Raw genomic sequence first — 16,770 nt, 5'->3', positions numbered from 1 at the left:
AGCTCCATTAAAATCAATTTCATCCTATTTCTAAGGATGAAACTTTCACTTAATATCACTATAAGCAAGAACACACACAATGTTCAAAAGAATGATTTTATAGAAACTATAGTATCAGAAAAATTATATAAAGCAAGCATATGTGAAATTGGTTTCCTTTTAATATGTGGTCTCACTTACATACAGAAATTGCACCAATTGAACTAAATGTGGTTTCTAAATTGATTTAGTTCAATTGGTGCAACTCTTGTGTGGACACAAACTGATTTAAGAATGTCAACATAGAAGAGTTGAATTGAATTAGCCATATTGATTTAGTACCAGATTTGGTTAAATTGGTGAAATTTGGGTGCATAGACCAGTGCAAGATCTCACTTTTGTCCTCAACCTCAATGAATACAATGGCAACATTCCATTGACTTCAGGGGAAGCAGGACCAGACCCCAAGCTTACCAAGCAGAGAACACTTCTTCACATGTTAATACTTGAATTGTGGTGTTGTGGGACAATGAAAATTGTAACTATAAATCATTAGCAAAGGAGTACATTGGCATGTTTCTGGTGTTCAGTCCTGACTATACTTTTTTTTCCTTTGGCAGAGCATTTCAGTTTTAATGTTGAATGTACACCCCTCAGTGGCCAAAAGAAGCTAATACAATTATCAAGGAAATTATGTGTAAAGAACTTATGCAGTTTTTTAAATTTAAACTGTATTTAAATAAGAAAACAATCTTTATTCCTCTCTTCGTGTTGCCTGCAATTAATGGGTCAATGTGTTAAGTTTGCTCTGTTTGACTTTCTAGGAATCATTTCAAAATCAGTACAAAAATATTTTGAATGTTGCAGAACAGCAGAAAGTTTTGCTTTGTTTTTGTGGTGACTGTTTACTGTGGGCTGTTAGGGAGGTGGATATTTTATCAGGCACAATAACAATACTTGTTTACTTCACCCACCTTCGTTCACATGTCATGTCTTTTACTGGACCAACTTCTGACAAGCTTTCACAGAACTCTTCAATGTCTGCCTAAGCTCCCAAGTTAGTCTCCTTCGCCATCACAAGCGCTCCATGTTTATCACAGGCATTCTACATCCCATGACTTTCTACAACCTCTGTGACTTCTGCAGGGGCCAGTGTAGTTGACCCCAGGGCCGCCCAAGCAGCTGGCTCCAGGGACAGCTACCCCAGCCGCTGCTCGAGCGGCCCCGGCAGTGGCGGTCTGCTGGCCCCTGCAGCTGGTGCCTCTGGACCCGGGCGGCCCCCTGCCCCGCAGCGCCCCCTAGCCATTCTCGGTGGCAAGTCCAGTAGTGCACAGTTAGAGGCTATCGCTTCTTCAGAAGAAAAGCGCCGGAGTTTGGAAGCGTTCGGGCAGCTGTAAGAGCGTCTCCCTCAATAAATTTAACCGCCCCCCCACCCCCCAGTCTGCTCACGCCAACCGAAATCCCCAACCCAGAGCCGCTGTCCCAGCGCTTTAGGGCCACCCTACGCCGGCTGTTGTACGAGCCTTAAAGCGGGGTTAGCGGCACTAGGTGCTAAGATTGTTGCCCAACGCCAGCCTCCTCCTGGGGGCGTTCCGAAGCTCCGGGCCAATCAGGCGCGCGCACTGCCGGCTGGGACCGTTGGGATTCGCTCTGCGTCTCGCGGCGGAGGCGGAACCTGGGCCCGAACCGCTGCTAAGCAACGGGGCTTCCTTCTACACAACAGCCCCTCTTTCTCCCGCCGGCGACTGGGCCCCAGGGGAGCTGGTGGGACCGTGCGTGTGCGTGTGAGCAGAGCCCCTGAGCCAGGAGGAGCCGCAGACATGGGCAGCGAGCAGGTGAGGGCGGGGGACGGGTCTTGGGGGTGACCTCCCCACGCCTGCTCGGCGGCTTCCATCGCCGCTCTGCCCCATGCCCCCTACAGCGACCCCCCAGCCCTGTGCTCACCGCCGCCCCTACTGACCTCCCCCTGCCCCCACAGCAACTCCCGGCCCCGCACTGACCGCCCGCCCTCCCTCCCCCACATTGACCCCCTGCTCCGCTACAGCGACCCTCGCACTCAACTGACTTCTCCTCTGCCCCCAGAGCGACTCCCGGCCCCGCACTGACCGCTCGACCTGCACTGCTCTCCCCGACCACCAAAAGCAACACCCGGCCCCGCGCTGGCCTCCTGCCTTTACTGACTGCTGCCCCCCACCTGCGCCACACTGAGCTCCCTCACTGCCCCCATGTTGCACTCCCCCAACGCCCCCCAGAGACACCCCTGCACTGACCTGCCACATCCTGCACTGACCTTCCTGTGCCAGCTACAGCTATTTCCCCACCACGTCCCCCTACCTTCCACAGGGACCCCCTGCCTCTGTGCTGACTTCACCTCCTGGCCCCTGCACTGATGTCACCCTCCACTCCACAATGATTTCCCTGCTGTTGCAATAACCTACCTCAGTGATCCCTTTGCCACCATGATGACCTTATTGCTGCTGCAGCCTCCAGGAACTCATGTGCCCACCACCACTATTGTGGTGACCTCTTGTTCCTCAGTGCCATCACCACTTGGCGTTACTCTTACTCACTGCTACCTTGTTCCCTTCATGCTCCTGCTACAGTTATAATGACTGTATACGTACTGGTCACCGGCTCTATCTTTATATCACTTCAGCCAGGCTTGTATTGCTAGCACTATCTCATTTATATCACAACACCCAAATGTGATGAGCTTTCAGTGCATAATCAAATGTTGCCATGTTTCATCAGATTTTTTTAAACAGAGTAAATGTGCATGATATTTTACAAATAGAATAAGACATGTGCCCTACACCTATAAGTTTAGGATAGGGAGACAATGGGTACCAGTAGGAAAGAGCGAGGGGAGTTATAGCTATGAAGAACAAGGTGTTAAGGATTTAAGGAAGAGAGAAGAGGTGGTTGGCTTAGGGTTGTACACATAGCTCCTCATCCTGCAGAGATTTATGCATGGGCTTAACTTTACCAGTGAAAATAGTCCTAAAATCAATAGTACTACTACTCACTGTGCAAAAGTTAAGTACATGCATAAGTCTTTGCAAGATCAGGACCATAGGGAGTATTGTAACCTCTTCCCCTCCACCTGGTAACTCAATATAAGACAAACCAGAATAAGACCTAGAGTGTTCGTTTTTCAAATAGCCTGATAATAGAATCATAGCAACATATGCAGAATTTGTGCATACTTTTAAACAGAGGAGGGCATTCTTTTACTTCAGTATTTTGCTTATGTATGGTTTCAGCCTAGTTGTTACTTATATTTATGCTAATCTAGCATATGCAGGGGGTTTTCTTTTGAACTGGATGGAATTTTTTAATATTTTGGCTTAACTAAACAGACTGGATTAAATTTTTTGAAATGACTTGTTTTTCCTCTCTGACATTTACTTAAACACGCATACTGTTTGAGTAACAGAGCAGGTGTTATAACCATATTTGTTGAAGGAGACTTTAACATATTCATCTCATTAGTGGAAAGTTGACTGTAGGATGATATCCTCTAGGAAAATGAAAGTGCAGTGTCTGTGCTCTGAATTCTTTTAAATGAGGTATTCAAAAGTGATATAATCCTCCTTGCAGCTGTTCATATAATTTTAAAATTAGTTTTGAAATGTAAACATAAACTGACATTTTATTTCTGGGTTGCTGTTTTTACAGCATTTTTAAGGGGCAGAGCTTTCTCTAAAGTCATTATAAAATGTATTACATTATAAACTGCAGAAGCAAGTTCGACGGTAGCTTGGTACAGTTTGCTGCATATAGGGAATTCTTATATGAGGGAGGGAGCATGAACAGTTTAAGATTAAATTTATTTTCAGAATTATGCAGGGTATAAACGCTGCATATATAACAGAGTGCTGATTTGCAACTTCAGCTATGAATGTTAGCAGGTGGCTCCATAGTGAAATTATATACCTAAATACCCGTTAAAGATCATCTCACACAATCAAGATTAAATAGAAAGATGATAAATATTAAAATAATTCCACTATAACCCACATATTCAGGGACTTCTGGGATTTGGTTTATTATAGTAAATATACACAGCAAACTGGGTAAGGAATAGTGAGGCATACATTTTTTTCACTATAACTGAATATTGGATTTAGCCCATGCATGGCACTGTCAGCACTTCTCTGGTGGCATTATCAGTTTAACTTTTTACATAAAAAAATATTCTGTACTACCTTGCTCTTTGTGTAATTATGTACACGGGTGGCAAGGTCCTGGAAAAGACGGGCAGGGCCTAGATCTTCCTGATTGCCCAGGCGGCATTGGTACGGGACCTTCACGAGCCTGGTGGTCACCCCGCCTCGTCCGTTACCGTCCCGCCCGGACCTGTTCTCTCAGGACCAGGGCCGCCTCCTCCACCCCAACCTAGCGGCACTCCACCTCATGGCGTGGCTGCTCAATCGTTAGGCCGGGAGGAAAGGACGTGCTCGGAAAGGGTTCAGCGTGTCCTCTTGGAAAGCAGGCGGCCCTCCACGTGCTGAGCCTATTTGGCAAAGTGGTCTCGGTTTTCCCGATGGGTGGCTGAATGGGGCGTCTCCCCCGTGGCTGCCCCTATCCAGCTCATTTTGGACTACCTCCTTCACCCTAGAGCCCAGGGCCTGGCGCCCTCACCGTCAAGGTGCACTTGGCGGCCATATCGGCCTTCCACCCGCCGGTGCAGGGGCACACAGTATTCTCCCATGCCATGGTTGGCCGATTCCTTAAGGGATTGGATCGTCTCTTCCTGTATGTTAGGCCCCCGGTCCTGCAGTGGGACCTGAACTTGGTGCTGGCTCGGCTGACGGGTCCCCCGTTTGAGCCGCTAGCTACGTGCTCCTGGTCATACCTCTCGTGAAAGGTAGCCTTACTGGTAGCGATCACGTTGGCTAGGCGGGCCCTGACATCCGAGACCCCATACACGGTGTTCCATAAGGATAAGGTCCAGCTCTGCCCACATCCTTCGTTCCTCCTGAAGGTGGTCTCCGCGTACCACTGGGTCAGGACATTTTCCTGCTGGTCCTCTGCCCCAAGCCCCATGTGTCCAGTGAGGAGCGCCACCTCCACTCGCTGCACGTTAGACAGGCTCTGGCTTTTTACCTAGAGCGGACTAAGCCATTCAGGAAGTCTTCGCAGCTGTTCATCGCCTCGGCCGAACACATGAGGGGTCGGCAGATCTCCACTCAGCGGGTCTCCAACTGGATCACCTCGTGCATCCGTACCTGTTATGACCTGCCGGAAATCCCTCCGCCATCCATTGTGAGGGCACACTTGACTAGGGCGCAAGCCTCGTTGGTTGCCTTTTTAGCCCATGTTCCCATTCAGGACATTTGCAGGGCTGCCACATGGTCTTCAGTTCACACGTTCACCTCGCATTATGCGATCGTCTCCCAGACCAGGGAAGACACTGGGTTCAGCAGGGCTGTCGTCCGTCCTGAGAATTTGTGAACTCCTACCCACCTCCAACAGATATAGCTTGGAATCACCTATTGTGGAATACACATGAGCAATCACTCGCAGAAGAAAAGATGTTTTCCGTAATTGGTGTTCTTCAAGATGTGTTGCTTATGTCTATTCCACATTCCACCCTCCTTTCCCTGTTGGAGTTGTCTGGCAAGAACGAACTGAGGGTGGGGGGAGCGCACAGCGCCCCTTATACCACAGCATGGAGGCGCCACTCCAGGGGTCGCTAGGAGCACTCCGCTACGGGTACTGCTAGGGGAAAAGCTTCTGACACAGGTGCACGGGGCGAGCACGCACACCATTGTGGAATAGACTTGAGCAACACATCTCGAAGAACACCAGTTACGGAAAAGGTAACTGTAACTGTCTTTTCCCACACAAAACTTATGGGGGAAGAGTCTGCAGTAACTTGTGCTGATTTCATAATGCAGAGGGGTAACTTCCTTCATGGAAGTTCCTGTAGATGGAGGAGCTGGCTGACAGCATGGCTCATGGAAACTTTGCTGCCCCAAGGCTGAAACAAGACTTGGGGGCTGCACAGCAGTGTTGAAGAGGTGCAGATGCAAGATCTGTGTGGATCTCAAGGGCTTATAGGTGAACCATCAGCTACTTGTATTGGTCTAGGGTGAAAAATCCAGTCCTGTGGTGGAAGAATTGTTTTTTTCACTCTCTAATTTTTCCTTTGCTATTCTGTCCTTTTAAAAGCTTCTCCAGGTTTGGAAAATTTAGAGTGAAAAATTGAAGAACAAAAAAAAAAAAAAAAAACCCCAACCAGAAAAAGTGAGGGGAAAAAACTCCATATAACATCATTAATTGGGTTGCATTCAGTGGAAAAAGGGCAATAAAGGGATAATCAATGTGGAAAATCATTTTATTTTCTGATGTAAAATCAGAACATTTGGGAAAAACTGAAAGTACTTTGCAAGAGTTTTTGGTTTAGAAAAAAGACCATTTTCCATCAAAAAAGTTTTGAATGAAAATTTTTGACCACTAGTTTATGATGACAATTGGATTAATCGGTGTCAAACGGGGGAGGTAACAAAAGCCTACAGGCAAATATAAAAATGGTGATCTTAACAGAGGTTTAGATGAAAAACAGTAGGGTCATAGGAGCAACAAGAGGGAAATCAGTGAGGGAATCTGCTCAAAATCTTATATATCTATACAGACTGGTGATCTGCTAGGTCACTCCAATCCTTGACTCCGGGAGCCAGCCTTACCCTGCTCTGCTGTAAGATCCCCCACTCCCGAGATGTTCATGCACAGCCTCTAGCATGTAAGCTGCTACATGTAAGTGAGTGAGCACTTTTGGCCAGCCGCTGCTTGGATTTTGCAACCGAATTACACTAGCTAATATCTCCAGTCCCAGACACAACCCTAGGAACCTCTGTCTTGCAGTTTCCAGTTATGTCCGTTGTACGCTGCAAGCTTATAGGAGTTTGTTAATTTAACAAAGAAATTGATATGTACAAGGCTTGTTATCCCAAGGGGGGTCTCTGACATGCTTCAAACCAAACGCACTGCTTCAGGTAGAATAAACAAATGTATTAACTACAAAAGATAGATTTCAAGTGATTATAAGTCAAAGCACAAGTCAGATTTGGTCAAATGAAACAAAAGCAAAATACATTCTAAGTTGATCTTAACACCTTCAGTGCCCTTACAAACTTAGATGCTTCTCACCACAGGCTGGCTGGTTGCCCTTCAGCCAGGCTCTCCCCTTTGATTAGCTTTTCAGTTGCTTGGTGGTGGTGTCTGTAGATGGAGGTGGAAGAGAGAGAGCATGGCAAGCGTCTCTTCCTTTTATCTGTTCTTTCTTCCCTCTTGGCTTTGCCCCCCCCCCCTTCAGAGTCAGGTGAGCATTACCTCACCATAGTCCCAAACTATCCAAGGGAAGGGGGGTGACTCACTTGAGAGTCCAACAGATCCTTTGTTCCTGTGAGACTGGGCTGGGTTTGTCCCATACATGCCCTGGTGAGGTGTGAACTGCCCCTCTTCTCCTGGAGAGTTTTGCCTGGGCTTGTTTTAAGCCACGAGGACACATTTTCAGCTTCATAACTATATACATGAAATTACAACCTATAACATTACTATAATAACAATGCTCAGTGCATCATGAGCCTTCCGAAGATACCCAACATGACACACTTTGCATTGGATACCACACAATCATATTATAATGATGAACATGGGGGTGCAAGGTGTTCCCCTGAGGTACAGAGCATCACAGAAGGAAGAACAGGAAGAGACCAGTATGACTCCATCAGAAGCTCTTTAATAACTGGAAAATCAAAACAGAATCCTACAAAATGTGGAACTATGGACAAATTGCCAAGGAGGAGTACAAAATCATAGCACAAACATGTAAGAACAAATCAGAAAGGGTAAAGCATAAAATGAGTTACACCTAGTGAGGACATCAAAGGCAATAAGAGGTTCTTTAAATACATTAGGAGAAAGAGAACGATGAAGGAAAGTGTAGATACTTTTTGAGGAAGGAGAGCTAGTAACTGATGACATCAAGAAAACTGAGGTGCTTAATGCCTTTTTTGTTTCAGTCTTCACTAAAAAAGTTAATGGTGACTAGAGACTCAACACAATTAATATTAACAACAAAGGGGAAGCAATGCAAGCCAAAATAAGGAAAGAACACGTTAAAGAATATTTAGATACGCTAGATGTATTCAAGTCAGCAAGGCCTGATGAAATTCATCCTACTATACTTAAGGAACTAAACTAGCTGAAGCAATCTTGGAACTGGTTGCACTTATCTTTGAGAACTCCTGGAAAAAGGGTGAGGTCCCAGAAGACGGGAGAAGAGCAAACTCAGTACATATCTTTAAAAAAGGGAACAAAGAGGACCTGGGGAATTATAGACCAGTCAGCCTGACTCTGATACTATGACATTCCCTAGGGTGAAACCTGAACTGCTGTGTCCCCTTACCTCTCCAGCCTGGGATGCCTTTTACACTGCATTGCTAGTGAACAGCAAACCTCTCCAGGCTTTGATCGCTCACAGCAGCTCGCATTCAAAGTCAGTCCCAACTGAGTAGATGAATTCTACGCCCAGCCATCCATGAATAGATACAGAGCAACACGCACATATCCCTCAGTCCCAGCCTCGCCCCCCAGAAATGTGCATCTTGTACTGTTCAGTAGCCCACTGGACTGCAGAAGCTCATAAATTAGTCCATCATTCCAATAAAGTATAATAAATGTGTACCAGCCTTGTTGTCTCAAGTGGAGGCTTCCCAAACACTTCAATCCAAATACATTGGTTTAGATAAAACAATAAACAAATTTATTAACTAGAGAAAGACAGATGTTAAGTGATTTTCAAGTGATAAAATAAACATCATAGTTGGTTACAAAAGAAATAAAAAGATAAACATGCAAGCTAATTCCTAAACTTTACCAAGGCTAATACGTTTAAAAGTAAAAAGGTTTTCTCTCACCCAAAAGCTTCCAACAGTCTGTACTGGATAGAAAAAACCTCCAGGCCAGGACCACTCTCCCCCAGTTCAATGATGCACCTTTGTCTTTCAAGAAATCTTGCTGCCATGAGTAGAGATGGGGGAGGAGAGGTGTCTAAAGGCATTTTCTCCCCTTCTTATATTCTGACCCTTTGTCCTGGAAAAGTCTTTGCTGGATCATGGGGTCAGGCAGTTCCATGGTATATGTGAGCTGCCAACTGTCCTTCAGATGAATTGTAAATTTCTTGTTTACAATTCCCCTACTGGTGAATATCCAATTAAGCAGATGATGGTCTTTTAGCACCTAGCTGGCATGCCAGTGTGCCTTTGTCTTTGAGAAAATGGTCTGATAACGTTACCTAGACCTACAACATATTTCACTAACAATCATGGCAACATCTCACAATTTTATATGCAGTGATGTTACACACATTTCAGCAGGATAATAATATTCAGCAGATGTGCGTTTTCAAATGATACCTCACAAGGCATACTTTGTACAAATATTTCATAATCATATAACAGGGGTGAACATGGGGCACAGTGTGTCACAGATACCTGGAAAGATACTGGAACAAATTATGAAACAATCAATTGGTAAACCCCTGAAGGAATATATGGTTATAAGGAATAGCCAGCATGGATTTGTCAAGAACAAATCATGCCAAACCAACCTAATTTCCTTCTTCGACAGGATTACTGGCCTAGTGGATAGGGGGGAATCAGTAGATGTGATATATATCTAGATTTTAGTAAGACTTTTGACACAGTCCTGCATGGCAATTTCATAAGCAGACTAGGGAAATGTGGTCTAAATGAAATTACTGTAAGGTGGGTGCATGGCTGGTTGAATGACCATACTCGGAAAGTAGTTGTCAATGGCTCATTGTCAAACTGAAGGGGAATATATAGTGGGGTCCTGTTTGGATCAGTCCTGGGTCTAGTGCTATTCAATATTTTCATTAATGATTTGGATTAATAGATTTTATTCAATCTATTCGTTACTGACCTCGGAACCGAATGTAGGAGTGGGCTGATAAAGTTTGCGGATGACACGAAGTTGGGAGGTATTGCCAATTCGGAGAAGGATAGGGATATTCTGCAGGGAGACTTGGATGACCTTGTAAATTGGAGTAAAAATAATAGGATGAGATTTAATAGTGAGAAGTGTAAGGTGATGCATTTAGGGATGACTAATAAGAATTTTAGTTATAAGTTAGGGACGCATAGGTTGGAAGTGACGGAGGAGGAGAAGGACCTCGGAGTCCTGGTTGATCGTAGGATGACTATGAGTCGGCAATGCGACGTGGCTGTGAAAAAAGCTAATGCAATTTTGGGATGCGTTAGGCGAGGTATTTCTAGTAGGGACAGGGAGGTGCTGCTTCCGTTATACAAGGCGCTGGTGAGACCTCATTTGGAGTACTGTGTGCAGTTCTGGTCTCCTATGTTTAAAAAGGATGAACTGAAACTGGAACGGGTACAGAGAAGGGCCACTAGGATGATCCGAGGAATGGAAAACCTTTCCTATGAAAGGAGACTCGAGGAGCTCGGTTTGTTTAGCCTAACCAAAAGAAGGCTGAGGGGGGATATGATTGCTCTCTTTAAATATATCAAAGGGATTAATACCAAGGAGGGAGAGGAATTATTTCAGCTGAGTAGTAATGTGGACACGAGAACGAATGGATATAAACTGGCCGTGGGGAAGTTTAGGCTTGAAATTAGAAGAAGGTTTCTAACCGTCAGAGGGGTGAAATTTTGGAACAGCCTTCCGAGGGAAACGGTGGGGGCGAAAGACCTTTCTGGCTTCAAGATTAGGCTTGATAAGTTTATGGAGGGAATGGTTTGAAGGGATTATGTGATTTTAGTCAATTAGTCATTAACGTGCCATCGCGGGTAAAATGAGGGTCCGGCTGTAGACTCTTGCCTGTATGCTCGGGGTACTGCTGATCGCCATATTTGGGGTCGGGAAGGAATTTTCCTCCAGGGTAGATTGGCAGAGGCCCTGGAGGTTTTTCGCCTTCCTCCGCAGCATAGGGCAGGAGTCGCAGGCTGGAAGATTCTGTTGTGGGTGGGTCAGCTTTTGTGGCCTGCATCATGCGGGAGGTCAGACTAGATGACCATATTGGTCCCTTCTGACCTTAAAGTCTATGAGTCTATGAGTCTATAATAGAGTGGTGAATATACTTATAAGATTTGTAGATAACACCAAGCTGGGAGGGGTTGCCAGGTTTTAGGAGGACAGGATTAGAATTCAAAATGACCTTGACAAATTGGCGAATTGATCTGAATTCAACAAGATGAAATTCAGTTAAGACAAGGATAGTACTTTCTACTTAGAAAGGAAAAATCAAATGCACATCTACAAAATGGAGAATAACTAGCTACGTGGTAGTACTGCTGAAAAGGATCTGGGGTTATTGTGGATCACAAATTGAATGTGAGTCAATGTGATGCAGCTGAGGAAAAGGCTAATATACTCCTGGAGTGAATTAACAGGAGTGTTGTATGTAAGACATGGGAGCTAATTGTCCCACTCAACTCAGCACTGGTGAGGCCTCATCTGGAGTACTGCATCCAGTTCGGGGCACCACACTTTAGGAAAGATGTGGACAAATTGGAGAGAGTCCAGAAGAAAGCAACAAAAATGATAAAAGATTTAGAAAACCTGACCTATGAGGAAAGGTTAAAAAAACTGGGGATGTTTAGTCCTGAAAAAAGAAGACTGGGGGGGGGGAGGAAGCACTTCATAAGTTTTCAAATATCTTAAGGACTGTTATAAAGAGGACAGTGAACAATTGTTCTCCATGTCTGCTGAAGGTAGGACAGGTAATAATGAGCTTAATCTGTAGCAAGGGAGACGTAGGTTAGATATTAGGAAAAACTTTCTACATACAAGGATAGTTAAGCCCTGGAATAGACTTTGAAGGGAGATTGTGGAATCCCCATCATTGGAGGTTTTGAAAAACAGATTGGAAAAACACATGTGAGGAATGATCTAGGTTTACTTGGTCCTTCCACAGCACCGGGGGCTTGACATGATGACTTTTCAAGGCATAGGTGCTGACTCTGTGGGCACTAAAAAAATAGTGGGTGCTCAGCACCCATCAGGAGTCCTGCGAATCAGCTCCTCTCCCTCATCCCCACTCCTCTCCTTCCCCTCCCTCCCGCTGGTGGCTCTGCTGATCAGAGCCTCTCCCTCCCGCTGCTATCAGCTGTTCAGTGGCGTGCAGGAGGCGTGGGGGAGGATGGAGGCAGGAAGAGGCAGAGGGAAAGGATGGAGTGGGGGTGAGGCCTGGGGTGGAGATGGAGTCGAGCACCCCCCGGGAACTGTGAAAGTCAGCACCTCTGTTTTGAGGTCCCTTGCAGTTCTACGTTTCTGAGAGTCTGTGATAAACATAAAAGACAGCATAGGGTTGTTTCTGTTATGTTGTGTATATGTTGACAAAATATTACTATGAATGCTTGCTGGTACAAAGTGACTCTTTAAGGGTATGTTTACAGTACAGCTGGCAGTGTACCTCCCAGCTCTAGGTAGACAGACTTGTGCTAGCTCTGCTTGTGCTAGCATGCTAAAAATATACAATGTGGACGTTGTGCCATGGGTGGCAATTTGGCTAGAGACCTGAGCTCAGATCCAGGTGGGCTTTGACTCATGTGACTAGCCCGAGCCTCTGCCCATCATGCGGCTAGGATTGCCACCTCTCAGGTACAAAAAAAACAGGATATCTGGGATGATCCTGAGTCCATAACACTGCACAGCTGGCATGATGTACTGAGCACCCTTACATATTTCCTGGGACAGCCAGTAGTGTGTACTGAACACCCTGAGAGATTTCCTGGGACAGTTACCTCAGAAAAGGGACAATCCTGGGAAAACCCAGACAGGTGATAACCCTAGCCGCTGCAGCCACACTGAAGAGTTTGCACAAGTCTGTCTACCCAGGCTCCCAGCTGTATGTATGCTCCCAGCCACAGAGTAGTCATATCTTTAGAAACCATCATCTACAGAGAATAGGGGAAATGAAGTGAGTATATTTGTGAAAATTATTGGACAGAAAACAAAATTATAGTATAAATCATAAGTTTTAGCATGCTTAGAAGTTTAGTTTTACTAGTTTAAATATTTATATAATTTATTTTCTTTTTGTTCTTTTTTGTAGCCCAGACCAACTGGGAAAGGAAAATTATTGAAGACGACTGTAAAATTTTTGCCACAGTTGGCTCAGGTAATATTTTTGTAATTTTTTGTTTTAACAACTTTTTATTTTCAAACGTGCAGCAAAGCATGGGAGATCCCACCGAGAAAACTGGACCTCATTGCAATGTATACATTGGAAACAACAAGGCTTTACATATATGTACAAGAAATATTAGGAAAACAATTAAACTAGTTAACTTAGACGAGCAGAAAATATTGAAAAGAATAAAAGCTACAGATGAAAGCTATAAAATAAATGTTATAGAAAAATTGGAATATAATTCATTCTGTATCTTCTACCTGGAGCATCCTTCAATCCTCAGCCTTTTGTCCAGGGAAACAAAAGGGACTCTGGCTAGGAAGATTTCTTTCTCCCCTTTCACTTCCTTCTTGTGCTTTTTAACTACCTTCTCAGCTGATGGGATAATTAACCCCTTAGTTCATCAGCCGACAGTCTGATTAGGTAATTACGTCTTCTACCCTTCCATCAGGGCTTGTGGGGAATTAGCTATTGGCTATCAGTACTCTGTCACAGTATGTTTACGCTATCTAGGAGATGTGATTCCCAGCATGGGTAGACTGATTTGTACTAGCTCACTCAAGCTAGCATGCTAAAAATAGCAGTGTGACCATTGCAGCACAGGCAGTGGCTTGGGCTACCCGCCTGAGTCCAAGCCCGCCTCACTCCCTGGGTCCAAGCTTGGGCGGCTAGCCTGAACCACTGCCCATACTGCAGTGTCCACAATGCTGTTTTTATTGTGCTAACTCAAGGTGAGCTAGCATATCTGTCTATGTGCACTGGGAATCAAACCTCCCAGTTGCAGTGTAAACAGTCACTAATAAGGTTTCTTAATTCTTGAAGATTGCTGCCCCTTGAAAAGATAAGGGCAATGCTTTTGAGTAATTGTGGGGTCAGTGTAGTTAAGGCTGAGAAGCCATTTCCTTTACAAACATATTTCCAGGGACTTTGGTCTGGGAATAATAATAAAAAAAATTCTAGGCTGAAGGAGCTGTTTAAATAAGTTACGCTTAAGAAAGGTAGTACTGGATTCTTGTAAGCAGTGTGAGATTTGCTAAGCTACTAATGGCTGAATATTGTACATTATGTTATCTTGCCATGGAGTTAGGACCCCCAAAATGGGCAAGAACTAGGAAGGGAAGCCTTTTGTTTGTGTTAAAAAAGCAACAAAACAAAAACATTGAAGGGGATAGGTACCCTGGATCCCAAATAGTATTTTTTGGGAGCAGCAGTTACATAAATTGATTGTAGATTTCACCTGGGAGAAACTGTTGATATCTACCATACTCCACCAGAAAAAGATTCTATTAAACCACTTTTTCCCCTGTTTTCTTAGCTTTTGCATTTTTTTCCATATCGATCTCATCTTCATAAATGTCTGGGGTCTGTCTTTGTAGTGGATATATACTGTACTGTTAACTTATTCCAAAAATTAGTAATAATTTATAATAGGCATAAACATAATATTTTATTCTGGGTTTCTGAATGATTATCTCCTGTTTTTAGAGAAAAATAGGGAATTTGGTTTATTTTTGTGTTGCTTTGTTACTATTATTCTATGTTATGGGGCTGCTGTTTTCTTTTGTAATTTATTGTGTTTTTAAGTGTGTGTCAAAGACATGTAGCTGTCTCTTGCTATTGTTATTTTATAAAGCTAAAGAATAAAATATTTATTTCAGGTAAGCTCTAAGCCACAGTGGCAGCAAGCTTCTCCTTCATTTCATCTGAGAAAAGAACAGAAAGATGATGAGCCAGATCAGTTTATTGTCAAAAATGAGCTTTCACCTGGTAAGATTACCACTCCGTAGTTAATGAAAAAAATAGTGTAAAATTGAGTTAATGCAAGATTACAGAGTTAGGAGAATAGAATTTTATTCCCAGATTGCCGCAGTCTTCCTATATGATCTCAGGCAAGTCACAATCTTTATGTGCCTCATTTTTTTCCTTTGTAAAATGGGTACAATGATACTTACCTATCTTACAAACATGGTGCAGGTAAATTCATTAATGTTTGTAAAGTGCCATAATCACCTTGGATGAAGAATGCTGTAGAAGTGCAAAATATTGTTTATTATTTATTAGTATTTTAGGTCTGGAAAAGTGATTTGCCTGTTTAGTACAACGTTGTTCATTTAACATTTTCTTTATCAGAAAATAAATAGTTCCAGCTGCTAGCATATGATTGTACATTACCAAAAAGCCATTAGTTTAGGAAATGGAATGTTTGCCATAAAACTAGTCAAACAGCAAAGAGAATCCTTACAATATTTGCATATTTTAATATACTTCACTTAAAAGATTGTGTTGAGATCTAGCATAAAAAGAGTTTATACAATAATGTAAGTTTCCAAAAAGTCAGATTAATTTTTAGTATATCTGAATATTAGAAATCCTTGTAATTCTTCATACTGTTTTTTCTTATCAAGTATCCTTTGAACCAGAATATTTGTTTTAAAAATTGATTTTTTTCTGTTGTACAAAATAATTTAACTTAATTTCTCCTACTTTTCATATTAGTAAATTATGGAACCAGTCTTACTTTTATTGAAGGCAATGGAAGAACTGTTAGTGACTTCAGTGGTACAGAATTGTGTTGTTTGATTTTTTTTTTTAAATGTAAAAATCAGTACAGTAGTCAGTGAAATGTTGCATACAGTCAATGGATGGTATTCGGGCCCCAATGAGATCAGTGGCAAAACTTCAGTTGAAATCAGTGGAGCCAGAATTTCACCCCAAAACTACAAAAGAAATATAGTTAGAATATAGATTTACTTTAGCAGTTAACAGAAATGGGATTCTGTATCCATGATTAAAAAAAAAAAAGCCACAGGTCAAGAATACTTGGACCCATTCACAGGAAATAAAATTAAGAAATATTTTAAAATAGTAACTTTACAGATCTAGAAATAGATTTTATAGAAATATTCTTTAACAGTTTATACAGTACAAGCAGGTATTAGTTTTGTTTCATAAATTTTGCTGCAAAGGATGTAGGGTGTGATCCTGAAGGATGCTGAGAAATCTGAACTTTCATTGAAATAAATGTGAGTTGAGAACTCTCAAAAACTTTAGAGGGTACTCAGCACATTGCATGTTTGGGCTCTTAGTATGTAACTTGCATATATATATTTCATGCAAGGAGAATATTTGGAGGAGAGGAATAAGAGACGCAAGATACAGGACTCTGCGGTTAATGAACCAGTTGCTGGAACATCAACTTCTAAAGCGCGGAGCAGCTATCATCCAAAAAAAGATCGTGAAAATTTCAGAAGTACTCTTGTTAACATCATCATGTGAGTTTTCTTGTGTTTGTATAAATGCATTTTTCCCTTTTCAAAGTTGAAATGAAATTTTAAAAAATGTTAATATAACAAAAAGTTTAAGATTGCAAGACAGTAACAGATTATGTACATCTCTACCCTGATATAACGTGACCCGACATAACACGAATTCAGATATAACATGGTAAAGCAGTGCTCTGGGGGGGCAGGGCTGCGCATTCCGGCGGATCAAAGCAAGTTCGATATAACGTGGTTTCACCTATAACGCTTTAAGATTTTTTGGCTCCCGAGGAGAGCGTTATATCAGGGTAGAGGTGTATATGAATGCAAAAAATGACCCCAGTTTAA

At 43.1% G+C, this 16,770-nt stretch overlaps 1 protein-coding gene across 1 annotated transcript in view; it reads left to right on the top strand.

Annotated features, from left to right (window-relative positions):
• Nucleotides 1-1,768: 1,768 nt before the first annotated feature.
• DNAH7 (dynein axonemal heavy chain 7) overlaps nt 1,769-16,770 on the top strand; it is a 248,396-nt gene continuing 233,394 nt past the window's right edge. The window contains exons 1-4 of the mRNA XM_065413626.1: nt 1,769-1,814; nt 13,085-13,150; nt 14,821-14,929; nt 16,281-16,434. Coding sequence (XP_065269698.1) covers nt 1,800-1,814; nt 13,085-13,150; nt 14,821-14,929; nt 16,281-16,434 — 344 coding nt within the window. The 5' untranslated portion in view covers nt 1,769-1,799. The remainder of the gene's footprint in view (nt 1,815-13,084; nt 13,151-14,820; nt 14,930-16,280; nt 16,435-16,770) is intronic.

The sequence above is a fragment of the Emys orbicularis genome, chromosome 11 (assembly GCF_028017835.1).
Source record: "Emys orbicularis isolate rEmyOrb1 chromosome 11, rEmyOrb1.hap1, whole genome shotgun sequence".
Classification (NCBI taxonomy): Eukaryota; Metazoa; Chordata; order Testudines; family Emydidae; genus Emys; species Emys orbicularis.
This window is presented reverse-complemented; position numbering and strand designations above follow the sequence as displayed.